Here is a 22,583-nt window from a genome sequence, read left to right on the forward strand (position 1 = left end):
AACGAATACAACAAAGAGTTGCTGTTTTTTATGAGTGAGTTTATGTTTAAGTTCATAATCAGCACTGTCAACACCACAGGAGGTTTGTGGCACCTTACTTGGGGAGGACAGGCTCGTGGTATAGGCGGCGGCGGAATTAGTGGAACGGTATCAAATACACCAAACACATGGTTTCCATGTGTTTGATGCCTTTCCATTTACACCGTTGTAGCCATTATTATGAGCCGTCCTCCCCTCAGCTGCCTCCACTGGTCAACACTTTCATAAGCCATAAAATGAGCGTTCTTCCTACTTCCACTAGTGCTACAACCAGCACTGCAGCTGTAATGAATGAGTAGGAAAGTATATAGATAGGCTTGTGTTGTTATTATTAGGGTATTTTTTAATAGAGGAATATTTCACTTTCTCTGTTCATAGGAACAACATGAATTTGTGTATGAGGCAGAAATAATGTGGTGAGATTCGAATGTCACTATCTGCTGGAAGACGGTGTCCCCTTTTAGTCAGTGTCAGTGGCGGAGTCTGCTGTTCTCCCTCCACTGAGACTGACCATCAGATGCAAGCACCATCAGCCTAGTAAAATAAAAAGTAAATGATTTAAATGTATGCTCATTCAGCTGTGCCTCAAATAATATAACAACTAATCTATTACCTGTGTGATCATATAGCCTACCTAAAATTTGAAATCTAATTTTAAAACAATGCATTGGCAGGCAATTCAAGCAAAGCCAATATGCAGAGATAATGTATTGGGCCTATAGCCTACTGCACAAACCTCATTGCTACAGCACTGTTTTTAATAGGTTAATGTTGCATACGCTTAAGTTTTTTTTATGTCATGTTCCAAAAAAATCTGAGCGGTAGATCTCAGATTGCATTTTGACTCAGAAAGTGATCTTGACACAAAAGGCTGGTGATCACTGGTCTAACCTGTAGGCTGGAGTGTGAAGGAGGCTGAATAAAAGCCTCTGTCGCTCCAGGTCTGACACGTGTAGTCAATGTAAAAGTCTTCCTCTTCCACCTCCAAGAAATTCAATTGACGCTCAATCCACACACCCTTCTTCTCTTCTTCTCTCCACTCGCTGGTTGGGGGGGAGAGAGGGAGAGAAGATGTAAAACGTTTCCACCCGTGAACAAATAATACATCCATGTCCGCAATTGAATTGACATAAACCCGGTTTCCATCCAACCATTTCTTGACGCATAAAAAAAGTTACAACAGGGCTGATGGAAACAAGAAATCAAAGTCGGCTCAATTTCATAAATGTCGACAGACAATTGGTTCGTTTGACATGGTGGGATCGTTTTGTCTGTCAAATTAATTATGCAAGAAAGGCCGGTGGAAACAGATTATGCGCTAATATTTATATAATAACAACCATATGGAAGTAAACTTGGAATCACACGAGTATATGTTATGTTGTAGGCCTACCACCACAATGTGGAAAAGCTGTCACACCCTGATCTGTTTCACCTGTCTTTGCAATTGTCTCCACCCCCCTCCAGGTGTCGCACATCTTCCCCATTATCCCCTGTCTATTTATACCTGTATTCTCTGTCTGTTGCCAGTTCGTCTTGTTTGTCAAGCTTACCAGCGTTTGTCCTGTCAGCTCCTGTTTTTTCCCCAGCCTCTCTTTTTCTCGCCCTCATAGTTTATGACCCTTGCCTGTCCTGACCCTGAACCCGCCCGCCTGACCACTCTCCCTGCCCCTGACACTGAGCCTGCCTGCCCCCCTGTACCTTTGCCTCTGTTGCTGTAATAAACATTGTTACTTCGACACGGTCTGCATCTGGGTCTTACCTTATCCTGATAAAAACATGGAAAGCAGTGGTGTGTATTCATGGATGCCAAGGAAAACCATGTTTCCCCAAATATTTGACCAATAAAAAAAATCGAATTATCAATTATTCGTCTTCGTCTGTGTTTTTATAATTTTCTGTTAAATTCGCAAGTGGCTGAATCTCACCGGAGAAATCATCCAAGCTAGGGAAACGCGCTCCTCTGTCTCAGTATGTGTAGCCCATGTATCTGATGCTGTCTTGACCAAAAGAGTATAACATGTTGCCGCCGTAGCATTCGATTGATTGATGCATTTGGCCTCCCTTGGTAAAATAAATAAAATAATTATCAATCCGAGTTCAGCTGAGCAAATCATAGCGCATGCGCCCGGCCCGCTACAAGTAGTCGCTAGAGTGCGATGGGTCAAGGACATCCCAGCCTGCCAAACCCAGGCGACGCTGGGCCAATTGTGCACCGCCTCATGGGTCTCCCGGTCATGGCCGGCTGCGACACAGCCTGGGATCTAACCCGGGTCTGTAGTGACGCCTCAAGCACTGCGATGCAGTGCCTTAGACCGCTGTGCCACTTGGTAGCCGAGAACTCACTCTCTTATTGGTCTATTAACTAATTTACCGCCTGGTGATGTCACCAGGCAGGCGAAAACTCCATACCACCAAAACAGGCTGAAATTTCAGGTGGTCTTTTCAAACAGCTCTTACACTAAAGGGGCATTATCATAATTTGCTTGGCTGCCAATTATCAAATAAAATGATTTTGCTATTATTTATATCTCATCATATAACCTGTCTACTTTATCAGCAAACTGTTGTCTAGAGAGTATGTGCCAAAACCAGATTGGAAAAGTTAGCTATATATCGCAACAGTTTTTTTGATAAAACCATCGGTAGAGTTGAAAATGCGATGGAAACCCATTTCATATATATTTTTTATTTGGTACATGGGAACTTAACCGCAAAAGTGTTTTTTCTGTGCATATTGTTTTTATGCAGATTTTTTTATATTTGCATGATTATATGTCACTAATTGAATGGAAATCTAGCTTTAGACTGTTTGTATTCAGGGATATGGATCCCATCTTGATCTTAATGGTATATCCTTGATACGATACCAACAGTTTTTATACTATACAGTAGAACATCCATCTGAATGACACAGAATACAGGTATATAGAAGTATTACAGTATGTGTTGTGATGCTGCTGTCTCAACCTACCTTTGTGATTCCTGAAAGACGCGCTCTGAGACATTTTCGGGAATAAAGTCATCTCTAGCTATCCAAATCAAATCCGCGCATTGTCCCCCCACACTCAGCACAAACACCCGACACATCTTACTGAAGGAAGAGCCTAGGGGGAAAACATTGAATTCTTTGTAAAGTTCATACATTAAATAATGTGTACAAAGGACCCAACTAGTTGTATATAGACTGAGTGTACAAAATATTAAGAACACCTGCTCTTTCCATGACATAGCCTGACCAGGTGAATCCAAGTGAAAGCTATGATCCTTATTGATATCTCCTGTTAAATCCACTTCAATCAGTGTAGATGAAGGGTAGGAGACAGGTTAAATAACTATTTTCAAGCCCTGAGACAATTGAGACATTGATTGTGTATGTGTGCCATTCAGAGGGTGAATGGGCAAGACAAAAGATTTAAGTGCATTTGATCAGGGGGATCGTGTGTATCAAGAATGGTCCACCACCCAAAGGACATCCAACCAACTTGACACAACTGTGCGAATCATTGGAGTCAACATGGGCCAGCATCCCTGTGGAACACTTGCGACAACTTGTAGAGTCCATGCCCCTACGAATTGAGGCTGTTCTGAGGGCAAAATGTTGGAGGTGCAACTCAATATTAGGGAGGTGTTCCTCATGTTTTGTACACTCAGTGTAATTATGTAAACTTTGTGTAAACTCTTGTCTGCATTCTGTCTCTAAATGTTGTCTATCACTAGCAGCACCGCATCATCAAGTAAAATTCGGAGTATATGTTAATGTACTTGTCAAATAAAGGTGATTCTGATATAGAAGTCATACAGATATAGTAGGAGCATGCACATGCACATGCACACACACACACACAGTACATGTTCCATAGTGTCTTACCCAAATCTGCTTTGATTATCTTATTAGCAGGTTCAACCACTTTGGGGACAAGGCAATAGTCCTCTGAAATTATGACAATGATTCATTAACATTATAAACAGACACAAAAATATGCAGTCACCTGACCCTATAGAAAACAACCACTTCTAAGCTCTGAGCAAAGCAGCCTGTATGAAATCATGAAGTTGCCCATAACCCCGTATACAGGGTCAGATATCTATGTAATGGCTAGGTTAAGGATTGTGGGTATATGGTAATAATCTGATCCCAGATCTGTGGTTAGGTGCAACTTCTATGAGCTGTGCCAACAGTACTCACTTTTCACCGTACCCACAAAGGTCTCTGAAATCCTGCCGCTGAGCCCTTCCAGGTCAAAGGTCATGGTGCAAGTGTAGAACCCATGGTCTTCAGGGCTAACTTGAGCTACTAAGAGTCTCTGGCCATCACTGACATAGGTAAACCTGTGCCACAATGGGTCATCTTCCACAATGCGTTCGCATCCCTGAAAGATTTCAAGTAGAAATGCACACTGAAAGGTAATGGAAATGGAATACGGCTCATGGGTCTTTCTTGAAAATACGGTGGCATTTGCATCCCTTGCATTTGCAACCATGAAAAACACTTTAAAATGACAAATAGTTAGTTACACCACATCATACATGTTTTTGTTTATTGAACTGTTCATCAATAATAAACCATAATGCAAGTCATTTATACTGCAAAAACGTTGTTTATGCATTGTTTAAAGTACTTAGGGTAAGCAAATTGTCTCGTCCCAGTAGTGGTTTCTAGTGATATATTTTGGGGATTTAGAGATATCTATTATTTTGAATTCTAGAAAGTGAATAAAGGTTTTTCATATATTCTATAGATCAATAAAAGTATATTAAAACGCCTTTTTTATATAGTATAATGTATGTCCCTAAGTTTTATGTCATTGGAGTTAACGCCTTGAAAATCACTCATTACAATGATATACAGTACATAAAGGACCTTGAGCATTCCCTCCAGTGGCTGTTATTTGGGGAAGGGTCTATATTAAAGAAAATTATTAGCAAATCACACCCTTTTAGTATGTGATACATTTGAGGATTGCATAGGAAAACTGTGTCTAAATACAATGTGTAATTGTTGTTACTCAACTTCAATGAAGGGAAATTTAATTGTGAGCAAAATTATTAATCATATCAAATTTGAAATTATTTTTTTAAAGGGTTAATGACCTTAGATTTGAGCATCTGTGGCCTCCATTTCAGAAAATCCTCAATAACCAAACATTTGTAATTGGTTTTACTATCATTGGTGTTACTAGTCCTACTGGTGGCACAAAGTTATCATAATGATAAAACATTTTAAGTCATCACGCTGCCATATTAGTTGATTTAGAATGGGAAGATGTATCAAAATACGTTTAAACATTTAACATTTTTTTAACTTTGAACTAACATTTTTTTACTTTTTTGGTCAAAATTCAAGAATTACCCTAGTAATACTAAATATACAATATTACAGTTAAGATAATGTCTTACCCAAGAAGACCTACAGTAAGCCTTCTATGAGAATAATTTGATGTAAATGTGTTAGAACAATGTAAAAAGTGTATATTTGATGGAACATTCTCTCACATGTAGTCACCCTACATTCCTATAGCTTTAAAGATAAATGAAGAATACAAAGAGACAAACTTTCCATCACTGTCAGGCCTCCTGGTTCCCCTCAACATTCTCCCTCCCATCTGTTTACCATATAGGACTCACCTTGTACCACTGGATGGAGTAATTGTCCACTTTCCTGATCTGGTCACTCAATGGGCAGGACAGGAAAGCGCTGGCTGTATTGGTCAGGACCTGTTCAACCTCATTCTGTGGTCGACCGCATTCTTCTGGGTTGTTCTGGTTCACAATCAGTAAGGTAGCCTGCTTGTAGCACTGGGAGGGAGTTCTGTTCATCCAAGATAGCAGGCAATATTTACAGCACTGTACTGTACCACACACACACACACACACACACACACACACACACACACACACACACACACACACACACACACACACACACACACAAAAGTATGTGGACACCCCTTCAAATTAGTGGATTCGGCTATTTCCGCCACACCCATTGTTGACAGGTGTATAAAATCGAGCACACAGCCATGCAATTTCCAGACAAACATTGGCAGTAAAATAGCCTTACTAAAGAGCTCAGTGACTTTCAATGTGGCACCATCATAAGATTCCAACAAGTCAGTTTGTGGAAATGTCTAGGAGCAACAACGGCTCAGCCGCGAATTAGTCGGCCAGACAAGCTCACAGAACGGTACCGCGGAGTGCTGAAGCTCGTAAATCGTCTGTCTTCGGTTGCAACACTCACTACCGATTTCCAAACTGCCTCTGCAATGTCAGCACAATAACTGTTTGTCGGTGTCACACCCTGATCTGTTTCACCTGTCTTGTGCCTATCTCCACGCCGCACCAGGAGTCTCCTATTCTTCCCCATTATCCCCTGTGTATTTATACATGTGGTTTCTGTTTGTCTGTTCGTGTTGTTTTGTCAGGTCTTAGCAGAGTGTTTTCCGTTTCTCAAGTTCTTGTTTTCTAGTCTTCCCGGTTCTGACTTTTCTGCCTGTCCTGAGCCTGCCTGCCGTTTGTCCTTGATTGACACTGCCTTGGATTACGAACCTCTGCCTGCCCTTTGCCTGCCCCTTAGTTTGGTTCTCAGAATGTTTATTATAACAATCTGCCTCCTGTGTCTGCCTCTGGGTCATATCCTGAGTCGTGATAGTCGGGAGCTTCATGAAATGCAGCCTAAATTCACTATATGCAATGCCAAGCGTCGCTGGAGTGGTGTAAAACTTGCCGCCATCGGACTCTGGAGCAGTGGAAACGCATTCTCTGAAGTGATGAATCACTCTTCACCATCTGGCAGTCAGACGGACGAATCTGGGTTTGGCGGATGCCAGGATAACGCTACATGCCCCAATGTAGTGCCAACGGTAAAGTTTGGTGGAGGAGAAATAATGGTCTGGGGCTGTTTTTAATGGTTCGGGCTAGGCCCCTTAGTTCCAGTGAAGGGAAATCTTAACGCTACAGGATACAATGCCATTCTAGATGATTCTGTGCTTCCAACTCTGTGGCAACAGTTTGGGGAAGGCTCTTTCCTGTTTCAGCATGACAATTCCCCCGTACAGAAAGCGAGGTCCATACAGAAATGGTTTGTCGAGATCGGTGTGGAAGAACTTGACTGGCCTGCACAGTGCCCTGACCTCACCCCCATCGGACACCATTGGGATGAATTGGAACGCCAATGGTGAGCAAGGCCTAATCACCCAACATCAGTGCTGACCTCACTAATGCTCTTGTGGCTGAATGGAAGCAAGTCCCCGCAGAAAGGTTCCAACATCTAGTGGAAAGCCTTCCCAGAAGAGTAGAGGCTGCTATAGCAGAAAAGGGGGGGACGAACTCCATATTAATGCCCATGATTTTGGAATGAGATGTTTGACCAGCACGTGTCCACATACTTTTGGTCATGTAGTGTATATATCCTACCTCACAACACAGACATAGTCCCCAGCATCGTCCATCTCGATGTTAAACATCCACAGTATCTTCCCCTGCACCAATGTTTTTCCCGTCTCACTGGTCAGCTTTCTCCCAGTTCTTGGGTCGTACCATGAGATGTTATAGGGGACGGTGTCATAGTTGAACACGTTGGGGGCCAACAGGGTGGATGTCAACATGGCGGCATCACCCGGGACTGAAAAGACCCGCTCAAACTCTCGTCCATAGTCCTTACAGAGCTCTGTACACAAAGAGTACATAGAGTGAAGACAAACATGTGGCACAGAGACTATTTGAGCCCTCCCTTGTGGAATGTGGATGCGCACACAATAAATGTGGTTTTGTAAATTATGCAATTATGTGTGTCATGTAAGTATAGATGTCATGTAAGTATAGATTTTGTACAGAGAGGGTCTCATCAAAAATATCTGTGCTTGAAACCTTTTATAACAGGGTTCTGCCCCCTCCCCCGGGTGCTCGTTTTGTATTTTGCCCAAGCACTACACAGCTAATTCAAATAATCTAAGCTTGATGGTGAGGTGGTTATTTGAATCAGCTGTGTAGTGCTTGAGCAAAAACCAAAACGTGCACCCATAGCGGGCCCCATCACCGAGTTTGGGAGTACCTGTTTTAGCACACAAATAAAAGTGCACACAGATACTATATTTGCACGGCCGCTGTATCAAAGACTAATTCCATCAACGCCCACCAGAGGTCAAAGTTGAGTTATCCCGAAGTGAAGGGCCATGTTTCAGATTATAGTTAGGGCTGTTAAATTGAATTGAGCCAGTTTTGGTAATTCAAACCATGCTTCTAGCTGTCCTCATAACTACTGCTTGATTGATTGATTGATGGCTGACTGGAAGTCTTTGGTAAAGTGTGTCCTACCTACCTCCTACAGCCTTGGAGCTGCCAGTGAGACAGAGGAGTGAGAAGAGGAAGATCTGCAACATCTGACTCCAATCCATAGCTGAAACAGAGAGACATAGGGAACACTCATTACCAAAGCAACAGTGAACAATAAGCTCAAACAAACTAACAGAATCCAACAGGACACATCATAACACTGTTCAAAAAAAGTGAAATGATCGCACACAAAAAAGTATCATTCCGCTTCCCGACCTTCCACTGAATACCTCACTTGTCAACTGAATCTCTTACACAAACACGCCACAGGCAATCTGGGGCAGGCCTTTATGGAAAACGAATCATATTTGACTACAGGAGTCACCACGGCAAGGCAGGCAGGCAGGATAATACCTCATGCCTAGAGGGACAGACACATTCCCCAGTCCACCACAGGAAGACTGGCTGACTAACTGACTGGGGACGTCTCCAGGGCTCTGCCGGTAACTGAATGAGTAATGCTAAGACATAAAATAACAAAAACCAAGAGAGAAAATGATCAGCAGGGGTCAGCAACCCCCACCCTGGAGTGTTACCCTGCAGCACCTGATTTTACTAGCTGCTCAATAGGACGTTGATTAGTTGAATCATGTGTGTTATAGCAGGGTTAAAGCAAAATCCTGCATTCCCAGTAGCTGTCCAGGAGAAGGGTTGGCCAGCCCTGGAGTGATGATAGTGTGTGGCCTAAGAGTCATGAGGTCAGTCAAGGTTATGAAAGCTTAACTGCCTGATCCCAGCTGGTCTAGATTGACTCACTACATGACTTGACTATATAGTACATTTCAATCCCCTTCTATAACACAAGCTTGACACTTTGTTAAAACCTCTCTGGGATATGTGGGACGCTAGCGTCCCAACTGGCCACCATCCAGTGGAAATGCAGAGCGCCAAATTCAAATAAATTACTATAACAATTAAACTGATGAAATCACATATTCAATATACCAAATTAAAGCTACACTTGTTGTGAATCCATCCAACGTGTCAGATTACAAAAATGCTTTACGGCGAAAGCAAACGATGCTATTATCTGAGGATAGCACCCAAGCAAACAAACACAGACCATCATATTTCAACCCTCCAGGCGCGACTCAAAATGCAGAAATACAGATATATTTCATGCCTTACCTTTGACGAGGTTCTTCTGTTGGCACTCCAATATTTCCCATAAACATCACAAATGGTCCTTTTGTTCGATTAATTACTTCGATATTTAACATAAACTCACCCCATTCCGTACAAATGTGCGCAACCGCAACATTCAAACGAGGCTACAAAGAAAACTAATGGGACTGTAGCGACTGTGTTGACTTCAAAATCGGGGGTGTGAACTAGGTTTCTATTCAAGTGTTGATCGACATGGTAATGGCTCTATAGTATTGGAGAAAAGTTGAAAAAACAAACCTCCGTTACATCGTGACGTGTCATGTCGTAACGTACAGCACGCATAAAGCAACTATTTCTGTCTTACAATCTCTCTCCACCAGGTGTAGCACTTCTCTCATCGTTTAAAAACAAGAAATGGACAGTGACGGGGGTAAGGGGGGATACCTAGTAATTTTTTTCAAATAGGTATGTAATGACACATTATATAAACTCTTTATAGTGTTTTATTTACATTTTTTAGAGGCGATAAGGTGATAAGTTGGACAGATCGAGTGAAAAAAAGCTATTTTCCCACACAACATCTATCCTTCTCACTATCACTCATTGGTTTCGCTTCCCCACTCGCCATTTTTAAAAAGACCCGCCGGGGCTCATTGCCTGCTTGAATTATGCAGAAACGGGCAGCGTTTAGGTCATGTAATTGATTCTGTTGGAAAGGGGAGAAATTGTGCTTTACAATGGTATTGACATTACAGTTGATCTGGAAGTATTACGTTTTTGGGGCGCTAAAATAAGGGCAATTGTACGGACCAAGGCGATGTACGAGTTTACGTGAGTTATCCAAAATGTCAATTTATTTGGCGCGTTTGATCCAGAAAAACACCGGTTCCAACTTGCGCAACTTGACTACAAAATATCTCAAAAGTTACCTGTAAGCTTTGTCCAAACATTTTTCCAAACAAACTACTTTTGTAATACAACTTTAGGTATTTTTTAACGTAAATAATCAATAAAATTGAAGACGGGATGATCTGTGTTCAATACCGGAGGAAAACAACATGTAGCGAGCCTCTGTGTAACGCGCCTCTAACAAAGAGTAAACTTCCCTCGAGCCTCATTCTGAACAGTGTTACTTAGGAAAAACCTCAACCAATTTCTAAAGACTGTTGACATCCAGTGGAAGCGATAGGAACTGCAAGAAGGTCCCTTAGAAATCTGGATTCCCATTATAAACTCATTGAAAAGAGAGTGACCTCAAAAAATAATAATTCTGAATGGTTTGTCCACGGGGTTTCGCCTGCCAAATACGTTCTGTTAAAGTCACAGACATGATTCAAACAGTTTTAGAAAATTCAGAGTGTTTTCTATCCAAATCTACTAAGAATATGCATATCTTAGTTTCTGGGCATGAGTAGGAGGCAATTTAATTTGGGCACACTTTTCATCCAAAATTCCAAATGCTGCCCCTATCATAGAGAAGTTTTTAAGGGGAAATGGTTGGTTGACAGGCATTTCATACTATCTGACAGACACACTTCACAGTGGTATTTAACTGTATAACTGTAAGCCAGGTGTTATAACAACTAAGTTATCAACTAATGAGGTGTCATACTACTTACAGTGGGGCAAAAAAGTATTTAGTCAGCCACCAATTGTGCAAGTTCTCCCACTTAAAAAGATGAGAGAGGCCTGTAATTTTCATCATAGGTACACTTCAACTATGACAGACAAAATGAGGGGAAAAAATCCAGAAAATCACATTGTAGGATTTTATATGAATTTATTTGCAAATTATGGTGGAAAATAAGTATTTGGTCAATAACAAAAGTTTATCTCAATACTTTGTTATATACCCTTTGTTGGCAATGACAGAGGTCAAATGTTTTCTGTAAGTCTTCACAAGGTTTTCACACACTGTTGCTGGTATTTTGGCCCATTCCTCCATGCAGATCTCCTCTAGAGCAGTGATGTTTTGGGGCTGTTGCTGGGCAACACGGACTTTCAACTCCCTCCAAAGATTTTTTATGGGGTTGAGATCTGGAGACTGGCTAGGCCACTCCAGGACCTTGAAATGCTTCTTACGAAGCCACTCCTTCGTTGCCCGGGTGGTGTGTTTGGGATCATTGTCATGCTGAAAGACCCAGCCACGTTTCATCTTCAATGCCCTTGCTGATGGAAGGAGGTTTTCACTCAAAATCTCACGCTACATGGCCCCATTCATTCTTTCCTTTACATGGATCAGTCGTCCTGGTTCCTTTGCAGAAAAACAGCCCCAAAGCATGATGTTTCCACCCCCATGCTTCACAGTAGGTATGGTGTTCTTTGGATGCAACTCAGCATTCTTTGTCCTCCAAACACGACGAGTTGAGTTTTTACCAAAATGTTCTATTTTGGTTTCATCTGACCATATGACATTCTCCCAATCTTCTTCTTGATCATCCAAATGCTCTCTAGCAAACTTCAGACGGGCCTGGACATGTACTGGCTTAAGCAGGGGGACACGTCTTGCACTGCAGGATTTGAGTCCCTGGCGGCGTAGTGTGTTACTGATGGTAGGCTTTGTTACTTTGGTCCCAGCTCTCTGCAGGTCATTCACTAGGTCCCCCCGTGTGGTTCTGGGATTTTTGCTCACCATTCTTGTGATCATTTTGACCCCACTGGGTGAGATCTTGCGTGGAGCCCCAGATCGAGGGAGATTATAAGTGGTCTTGTGTGTCTTCCATTTCCTAATAATTGTTCTCACAGTTGATTTCTTCAAACCAAGCTGCTTACCTATTTCAGATTCAGTCTTCCCAGCCTGGTGCAGGTCTACAATTTTGTTTCTGGTGTCCTTTGACAGCTCTTTGGTCTTGGCCATAGTGGAGTTTGGAGTGTGACTATTTGAGGATGTGGACAGATGTCTTTTATACTGATAACAAGTTCAAACAGGTGCCATTAATACAGGTAACGAGTGGAGGACAGAGGAGCCTCTTAAAGAAGAAGTTACAGGTCTGTGAGAGCCAGAAATCTTGCTTGTTTGTAGGTGACCAAATACTTATTTTCCACCATAATTTGCAAATAAATTCATTAAAAATCCTACAATGTGATTTTCTGGATTTTTTTTTCTCATTTTGTCTGTCATAGTTGAAGTGTACCTATGATGAACATTACAGGCCTCTCCCATCTTTTTAAGTGGGAGAACTTGCACAATTGGTGACTGACTAAATACTTCTTTGCCCCACTGTATATCCACTTGTAATGTGATATCACATGTAAATTCTGCAACTAAAGGAATTAGTTTGGGAATTAAAACAATTTTTTTTTGCCAACTTTTACTACATAAATCCAATGACATGGTGCCATTTTTGGTTGATTTCACATTGAATTCATGCTAGTTGGCAACTCAACCAAATATAAATCAAAACTAGACGTTGAACTGACATCTTTGCCCAATGGGATGTGATTGTGTCTCAATGTAATCAAGGTATGAAATTATAGTTATTTTCAAATATAATCTCTTTTTGGGCTTAGTTTGGGTCAATTTGCATTGTACAAATTACTATAATTATGTTCTGGCCCCCCGACCATCCTCTCCAAGAAAAACCTGCCTGCGGCTGAATCTAGTTGCCGAACCCTGCACTACAGGATGTGGAAACAAGAGTGGTAGTAGGTGCCTGAATCTGATTGGCGGGGTGTCAACCACAATGATTGGTGGTGCCATACAGGAAGTGCTTTCTCTTCCCTATCTACCTCTCAGCACAACCACAGGAAAACACACTAATAGAGATATTACAGCTAACTGATAGAAAGATATAAATAGCAAAAGGTGTACACAGACTGAGAATGAATGAAAATGAATTGTGCAACAAACAGAGAGAAATATGATTGATAAAAGTTATCAGGTTAGATTAGTATCAAAGAAAAAAGAGGAGTTCCAGTATTCCAGTACACCTAGTGTAGAGAGAGGAAATACAACTGAAAACATGTTGAAGTAGAACCACCTAGCAGTCTTGGTTTTGCAAAAAACGGGGATAGAATGAGAAATGTATAAAAATCAAAACATGGGAAATAAAATCAAAAGACAGGAAAAGTCTAATTCAGAGATCAACTAGATTCAGCCGCGGGACGATTTTTTTCTTGAGCGAATAGTTGGCGGAACATAATTCAGCAATAAGGCCCGAGGGTGTGTGCTATATGGCCAATATAACACGGCTAAGGGCTGTTCATATATACAAAACAACGAAGTGCCTGGATACAGCCCTTAGCCGTGGTATATTGGCCATACACTACTAACCCGAGGTGCCTTATTGCTATTATAAACTGGTTACCAACATAATTACAGCAGTACAAATAAATGTTTTGTCATACCCGTGGTATACGGATTGATATGCCACGGCTGTCAGCTAATCAGCATTCAGGGCTCAAACCACCCAGTGTGTCACGACTTCCGCCGAAGTCGGCTCCTCTCCTTGTTCGGGCGGCGTTCGGCGGTCGACGTCACCGGCTTTCTAGCCATCACCTCTCCATTTTTGTATCCATTTGTTTTGTCTTGTTCCCTGCACACCTGGTTTTCATTCCCCAATCAATGTACATGTATTTATTCCTCTGTTCCCCATCATGTCTTTGTGTACGATAGTTTGTGTTACGTGTGTATTGTTGACGCGCCAGACTGGCTTGTTTTTTCCGTGTTATTTTTTCACAAAGATGTTTATTGTTAAACATCATTCTTGTGACTGTTTTGTGCGTTTTGCACTTTTGCCTAAATAAAGTGTGCGCCTGTTCACAGATCTCTGCTCTCCTGCACCTGACTTCGCTACCGGTACGCACACATTCTGACACAGTGTATAATTACTGCATATTGACTGCAAGAAGCCCTAAACAGATCTAGTGTTTGACTAAAACATAATTATTTCTAACCTTGCTTACATTTGAATACGATCACTTGTCTCTCTATTATGTGTGGGAATACTTGGGAAGAGATTTATTGAATTAAAATCACTTGGAGCTCATTTCCTGGTGTTTTTACAGTCTTTTATGTAATTGTATTTTTAATATTTTTTTGAAAACTTAGGGGGCCGAATAAAACCACTCGTGGCCCAAATTCGGCCTGCGGCTGCCAGTTGGGGAACCCTGGTCAAGTTGATTTAATAAAGATCCAAATGAGAGAAATTGACAGAGCTAGTTCTAGAGCCTGGAGTGGGAAGAGGAGAAGGAGGAGGAGGGGGTAAAGACAGTGCTGGCTGGGAGAGGCACAGACAGAGAGGAGCGTGGGAAGAGAGAGGATAGGACTAGGCGTAGGAGGGACATGCAGGATACAGGGGCCAAGGGCTGTGACTCACTAACCATCAGAAACCTTGTCTGAACGAGTTCTGTCTTGTTTTGCTTCTTTATTTGACTGAAGGTGTTTGGTTCCACTACGGATTAAGACATATCCAGTTGTAGACTCAACTTTCATGGCCATTTCCAACCCCTCCAAAAACACCCACTGTTGTGTTCGGTAGGACATAGCGTAACATAATGTTTTGTAACAGACAACAAAAATGTGTGTTATTTTTGGGCAAGATCAGGTAATAACTGCCAATGCATTTTTTTTTTAAAGATCCTACTGAACAAGCCCCAGGTGTAGAACAGAACATGCCTACATGGTAAAACGTACCTGCTGTGGTGTTGCAAGAGCCCCTAACTGAACACATTTATGAAATGTGTGATTACATAACGACAAACGGTCATTGCAGGGCTATTTAGTTTAGTTAACTCTGGGTACACAGTAAGTGGTGCTGTTTGTCCAAACAAACACAACATAGTTGGACTTTTTACCGTCCGTTTTTGGGGTCAAAGTTAGGAGAAATGTCAACAAAAAAGGGAGCATGAACCCTCTTGCATCTGCCAGAGTACCAAAACTCTACACAGCATGTGTACATAACCACTACACAACCTCTACACAACACACATACAGAAAAACTACACAACATCTGTAGACAGCCTCTACACAACATGTGTACACAACCTTTAAACAACATATAAACAATCTATACACAACACCTGTAAACAACACCCTCGTGATCTACTCTTAAAATGTTAACCAAAACTGGGTTTCTAGAGACAATTACATATGCATATGTGAAGGATTGTGTTGCATGAAGAGTGTTTATGAATACTGTAGTGTATGAAGATATTGTACTAGCTGTGATTTAAAACTGTCACCAGAGGGCAATGTCTCAGTTGCCTGTGAGTCATTCTAGATAACCTAAAAGATTAAGCAGTTTGCAGATGAAACGTTTGCTCAGAAATAGGAGCAAGTATGCTGACGTGTATTTGATCAGACATGAATAGGCTAATCTAAAAGGGTGTCATTCTACTGTGACAAAAGGCTCATTGAGAATAATTATACTGTTACCAGAACATACCTGCAAAGAATCTACAGCCGCGACATACGCATTGGCTTGTTCACATTGGGCACACGCCCTGCTACAAGGTGTGGATCATTGACAGCAAGCACTCTCACCTACAGTATGTTTACTGTACCTCACTGTGTTGTTTCAATGTATCTGGGGGTAAACACAGATTTTTTGGAGAGAGAGATTCGTCTTCATGTATCAACCATTATCATGATTGGATCAGAGAGACAGAAGGGTCACGTGGGAATATCCAGATATTGAGATGATGGAAGTCAACTCAATGTGACAGACTGTCAGAAGCTTGGTGATCACTCCCAATGGCCTTCATATCCCAAAGAAATGGCCAGTTAACGTCTTCAGTTCTAGTGGTTAGAGCGTTGGGCCAGTAACCGAAAGGTTGCTGGATCGAATCCCCGAGCTGACAAGGTAAAAATCTGCCGTTCTGCCCCTGAGCAAGGCAGTCAACCCACTGTTCCCCAGGCGCCGAAGACGTGGATGTTGTTTTAAGGCAGCCCCCCACACCTCTCTGATTCAGAGGGGTCGGGTTAAATGTGGAAGACACATTTCAGTTGAATACATTCAGTTGGACAACTGACTAGGTATCCCCCTTTCACTTACTACAGTAACGATGTCTGCCTATTGAAATGGATGGTGGGAAAGCTCTCTGGTGAGACGAGTACAGTTATAATCATTTCATTAGTGGACGATCACCAGATCTGGCAGAGGTGAAAGTGAATGGAGATTTCTCTCCCACACTGGCTTCATATAATTACGCATATCTGACATCTCACAATAAATCTGATAAATTACATTAGAGATGTGATTGACTAAAACAATGAGCAGATTTAGTCTGGGGGGAAGCACAGCAGACTACAAAACAAGAAAAAACACAACTCACAAAACAACATCAAGAAGAACATCAACACGTTGCAAAAGATACAACAAAAAAGTAAACTAACTGATTGAATCCTAGTCAACACTATACTCCTATGTCAACCACACACACCACTAGACAATTCCAGAAATTCCACTCCTGGGGTTGACAGTTAAAGCAGGTTTTAGCAGGTTGCTCATCAGATCATCAAACAAGGCCACAACTTTGCACAAGTGCATGGAACACGTGCATGGCCCATGCTTCTTACTCCATGAACATACAAAGCACAAACTAGCAACCACTAACACATTCTTAGCACTATAGCAAAGCACATGGTAAGATAAGGCTAATATTTCTGTCACTTGCACACAGAGCACAAATGCCTGATTGAAAAATTAATTTGTGGAGGGTGTCCACGCCTTCTGAACAATGCTCTCCAAGCAAAATAATGACAACAGGAAGCGTGCCGTTTGTGGTAAGAGTTACAACATCATGAGGGAGTTCCTCAAATCCTGAAATCTTAAAGAATATTAATCTTGCAAGAAACAAATGGTTCAAGTTATATTCTGTAGTTATCACTAGTTAACCTACGCAGGATAATTTAGTAGCATTCTTTTTTTACATATGACTTTTCAGTCACAAAAACAATGTGAATGTCCTCACCTATCCACACTGCAGGGATCCACACAGGACCGGTTGCAAAAGAGTGTGTTCTCTTTAGGAGTCCAGCCTAGAGAGGAAGCCTGACTCGACCTCAGCAGGAGGTCCTGGGATGAAGCTCAACCAATGATAACACAGTAGCTGCATCACATGGACTACAAATTAATTTTAAACCATTAGAGGGCCTCTAGGCAGAGCTGCATGCTGGGGACTAGGTAAAAAGCTAGTGCAGTTGAGTGACCACAAGTGGCCCAACCGTGGAGTTGCTTCTTGGTAGCCAGGTGAGCCTTATGACATAGCTGCTGGACCATTTTAAAATCCATAACGTTTTACTCTTAGTGCCTTGCAAAACTATTCAGACCCCTTGGATCACAAAGTGGGACAAAAATGTATTTAATTGTCTTTTTTTGTCAATCTATACAAATACTCTATAATGTCAAAGTGGAATATAAAAAAAAAATAAAAAAAATCTACAAAATTCATAACTAAAATATAGTCATTGCATAACTATTCAGCCCCTTTGTTGAGCCAAGCCTAAATTAGTTCAGGAGTCAAATTGCTCAACAAATCACATAAGAAATTACATGGACTCACTCTGTGTGAAATAATAGGGGTTGACATACAACATCTCTAAGGCCTCTCAGTCAAGTATTGAATTTCAAGCACAGATTCAACTGCAAAGACCAGGGAGCTTTTCGAAAGCCTCATAAAGAAGGGCAGTGATTGGTAGATGGGTAACAATAACAAATCAGACATTGAATATCTCTTTAAGCATGGTGAAGTTTAATAATTACAGTATGCTGTGGGTTACAGTGCCTTCAGAAATTATTCACACCCCTTGACTTTTTCCACATTTTGTTGTGTTACATACAGCCTGAATTTAAAATGGATTAAACTGAGATTTAGGTCACTGGCCTACACACAATACCCCATAATGTCAAAGTGAATCATGTTTTTAGACATCTTTACAAATGTATAAAAAAATGGAAAGCTGAAATATCTTGAGTCAATAACTATTCAACCTCTTTGTTATGGCAAGCCTAAATAAGTTCAGGAGTAAAGATTTGCCTAACAGGTCACATAATAACTTGCATGGACTCACTGTGGCAATAATAGTGTTTAAGATCATTTTTGAATGACTACCTCATCTCTGTACCCAACAGTGGTGGAAAAAGTACCCAATTTTCATACTTGAGTAAAAGTAAAGATACCTTAAAAGAAAATTACTCAAGTAAAAGTAAAAGTCACCCAGTAACATACTACTTGAGTAAAAGTCTAAAAGTATTTGGTTTATATTTACTTAAGTATCAAAAGTAAAAGTATAAATAATTTAAAATATCTTATATTAAGCAAACCGGACAACACCATTTTCTTGTTTTTTAAATGTACAGATAGCCAGGGTCACAGTTCAACACTCAGACATAATTTACAAACGAAGCATTTGTGTTTATTGAGCGTGCCAGATCAGAGGCAGTAGGGATGACCAGGGATGTTCTCTTGATAAGTGCGTGAATTAGACCATTTGCCTGTTTTGCTAAGCATTCAAAATGTAATGAGTACTTTGGGTGTCAGGGAAAATGTAAGGAGTAAAAAGTACATTATTTTATTTAGAAATGTAGTGGAGTAAAAGAAAAAGTAATAAAAAATAGAAATAGTTAAGTAAAGTACAGATACCCCAAAAAACTAGTTAAGTAGTACTTAAAAGTATTTTTACTTGAGTACTTTACATCACTGGTACCCCACACATACAATCATCTGTAAGGACCCTCAGTCGAGCAGTGAACTTCAAACACAGATTCAACCACAAAGACCAGGGAGGTTTTCCAGTGCCTCGCAAAGAAGGGAACCTATTGTTAGACATTAAAGTAGACATTGAATATCCTTTTGAACATGGTGAAGTTATTAATTTCACTTTGGATGGTGTACCAATATACCCAATCACTACAATACACCCAGTCCTTCCTAACTCAGTTGCTGTAGAGGAAGGAAACCACTAAGGGATTTCACCATGAATTACAGAGTTTAATGGCTGTGATAGAAAACTGAGAATGGATCAACAACATTGTAGTTACTCCACAATACTAACCTAAATGACAGTGACAAGAAGGAAGCCTGTACAGAATACAAATACCACTCTTCATATTTTCAAGCATGGTGGTAGTTTCATCATGTTATGGGTATGCTTGTCATCGACAAGGACTAGGGAGTTCTTTTAGGATAAAAAGAAAAGGAATAGGCCTCCCGAGTGGCGCAGCGGTCTAAAGGCGTCACTACAGACTCACGTTCGATCCCAGGCTGTGTCACAGCCGGCCGTGACCGGGAGACCCATGAGGCGGCGCACAATTGGCTCAGCATGTCTGGGTTAGGGGAGGGTTTGGCCGGCTGGGATTTCCTTGTCCCATCGCACTCTAGCGACTCCTTGTGGTGGGCCGGGCGTCTGCAAGCTGACTTCAGTCGCCAGCTGGATAGTGTTTCCTCCGACACATTGGTGCAACTGGCTTTCGGGTTAAGCAAGCAATGTGTCAAGAAGCAGTGCGGCTTGGCAGGGTTGTGTTTCAGAGGATGCATGGCTCTCCACTTTCGCATCTCCCGAGTCCGTAGGGGAGTTGCAGCGATGAGACAAGACTGTAACTACCAATTGGATATCATTAAATTAGGGAGGAAAAGGAGGTAAAAGTGAAAAAAATAAAGAAAAAGGAATAGAGTTAAGCACAGGCAAAATCCTAGAGGAAAACCTGGCTCAGTCTGCTTTCCAACTGGAAGATGATTGCAAATCTCAACAGGACAATAACCTAAAACAAACAAAAGGCCAAATATACAGTGGAGTTGCTTACCAAGACGACATTGAATGTTCATGAGTGGCCTAGTTACAGTTTTGACTTAAATCTTCTTGAAAAACTATTGAAAGACTTGAAAATGGCTGTCTAGCAATGATCAACAACCAACTTAACAGAGCTTGAAGAATTTAAAAATGAATACTGTGAAAATATTGTACAATCCAGGTGTGCAAAGCTTTTAGAGACTTACCCAGAAAGACTGACAGCTGTAATCGCTGCCAAAGGTGATTCTAACATGTATTGACTCAGAAGTGTGAATAATCAAAGCCAATTTTGCCTGATCCGAAAATGTGGTCGGAGGCTCCTTAGGGAGGGTGTGACTCAATTGTGGAGCCTCTGGAGGCATGCAGAGACCAATTCGAGCTCCATACAGCATCACCGTGCGCCTCCAACATCATGAAACAATGCGGAGGGCTTGGTATATCATTTCTCATTTCTCTGACTATCCACATTGACAACTGTCTCCGTGAGCGTTGGAGGGAGAGGGGAGGTAGGGTTGCATGTCCCATAACATCTGCTTCCGTGCCTTGCTCTCTTTATCAGACTGCATCACATCTCCAGACGTGTTCTAACCCTGAACCCATGCAGCGAGGCCGGACCCGTCTATCTCCAGAGGAGAGGCAGCGGCATTTCAGTACTAGGAGCGGTCTATTGTGGCCAGGTTGGTCACCTGGTCTCCACTTGTTCCCCGTGTCCAGCAAAAGAGGGGGCTCAGCAGTAGTGGGGGATATACTGTTGAGCCAAATCTCCTGCCCATCATCTCCCAGACCCCTGCTTGAGGCCAACCTTGTGTGGCAGAGCCAGGATTTTCCTCTGTCAGCGCTCATCGATTCAGGCGCTGACGAGAGCTTTCTGGACCGAGGGGTTGTTAAGCAGTTGGTTTTGGACACAGTTTCACTCGCTTCACCTCTGGATGCCAACGCTCTCAATGGAAAGCTACTCTTCCGGGTTTTGGAGAGAACTGTTGCTGTTATCCTGCGTCTCTCTGGAAAGATCCGTTTCCACATAATCAACAGTCCTTACTCCCCTGGTTCTGGGTCATCCATGGTTAAAACCACACAACCCACAGATTGACTGATCCACTGGGAGGGTAACTACTTGGAGTACATTTTGTCATTCCAATTGTCTACATTCTGCCCTTCCACCTGCCTTGTCTGCACCCCAGTCCATTCCTCAACCTCCAGACCTGTCTTCTGTTCCTCCTGAGTATCACAGTCTAGCTCCTGTATTCAGTAAGCACCACACCCCATCTCTGCTGCCTCATCGGCCGTACGACTGTGCTATTGAGCTTCAGCCTGGAGCTCCTCTTCCTAATAGCAGGTTGTTTAACCTCTCTCGCCCCGAGCAACAGGCCATGGAAGAATACATCCAGGACTCCCTGGCTGTCGGACATGTCAGGCCTTCCTCTCCAGTGGGAGCTGGGTTTTTCTTTGTTAACAAAAAAGATGGGTCACAGGCCATGCATAGACTTCCGTGGGTTGAATAGTATCACTGTCAGGAACAAGTATCCCTTGCCTCTCATCAGTGCTGCTTTTGCCCCCCTCCATGGGGCCACAGTGTTTACTAAACTGGACCTCCGGAATGCTTACCACCTTGTCTGCATTAGAGAAGGGGACGAGTGGATAACGGCGTTCAACACGTCACTTGGACATTCAGAGTATTTGGTCATGCCTTTTGGTCTCACTAACGCCCCTGCTGTTTTTCAGAGCCTGGTTAATGATGTCCTGAGGGATGTCATTGGGCGATTTTGTTTTTGTCTATGTGGATGACATTCTTATTTTTTCGAAGGGCCTTGAGGCTCAAAAGCAACACGTCCACCAAGTTCTCCAAAGGCTGTTGAAGAATAAGCTGTTTGTTTGTTAAGGCGGAGAAATGCGAGTTTCATGTTTCCTGTGTCCTTCTTGGGTTACATTATTGCTCAAGGACAGCTACCAACGGACCCTGCCAAGGTTAGGGCAGTCACAGAGTGGCCTGTACCCGCTAATCTGAAGCAGTTACAGCGTTTCCTGGGGTTTGCCAATTTTTATAGACAGTTCATCCGTGACTACAGTCGTTTGGCAGCTCCTTTTACCTCCACTTCCACTCCATTCCACTGGTCCCCTGCAGCAGAGGCAGCGTTCCAGGAACTCAAGCACCGCTTCACTTCTGCGGTGTGAAGCACCGCTTTCACTTCTGAGGCTTCCGACAACGGAGTAGGTGTAGTCGTGTCTCAATGTTCTCCCTTGGATCAGAAGCTCCATCCTTGTGCCTTCTTGTCCCACAAGCTCTCCCCTGCAGAGAGAAATTTTGACATAGGTAACCGGGAACTTCTGGATGTTAAGTTGGCTCTTGAGGAGTGGCATCACTGGTTAGAGG

General features: G+C 42.2%; 1 protein-coding gene across 2 annotated transcripts in view; it reads right to left on the reverse strand.

Annotated features, from left to right (window-relative positions):
* LOC129820896 (interleukin-1 receptor type 1-like) overlaps positions 1-22,583 on the reverse strand; it is a 36,757-nt gene that overhangs the window by 11,490 nt on the left and 2,684 nt on the right. Inside the window, exons 1-8 of one of the 2 annotated variants that reach the window (XM_055877989.1) lie at positions 17,395-17,470; positions 8,360-8,437; positions 7,456-7,708; positions 5,668-5,851; positions 4,229-4,412; positions 3,911-3,973; positions 3,014-3,146; positions 931-1,082 (exon numbers count right to left, since the gene is read on the reverse strand). In XM_055877989.1, the coding sequence (XP_055733964.1) occupies positions 931-1,082; positions 3,014-3,146; positions 3,911-3,973; positions 4,229-4,412; positions 5,668-5,851; positions 7,456-7,708; positions 8,360-8,435 (1,045 nt within the window). In that variant the 5' untranslated portion in view covers positions 8,436-8,437; positions 17,395-17,470. Of the gene's footprint in view, positions 1-930; positions 1,083-3,013; positions 3,147-3,910; positions 3,974-4,228; positions 4,413-5,667; positions 5,852-7,455; positions 7,709-8,359; positions 8,438-17,394; positions 17,471-22,583 lie in introns of those variants that run through there. The other variant, XM_055877988.1, reaches the window with a different exon arrangement.

The sequence above is a fragment of the Salvelinus fontinalis genome, chromosome 23, assembly GCF_029448725.1.
Source record: "Salvelinus fontinalis isolate EN_2023a chromosome 23, ASM2944872v1, whole genome shotgun sequence".
Lineage (NCBI taxonomy): Eukaryota > Metazoa > Chordata > Actinopteri > Salmoniformes > Salmonidae > Salvelinus > Salvelinus fontinalis.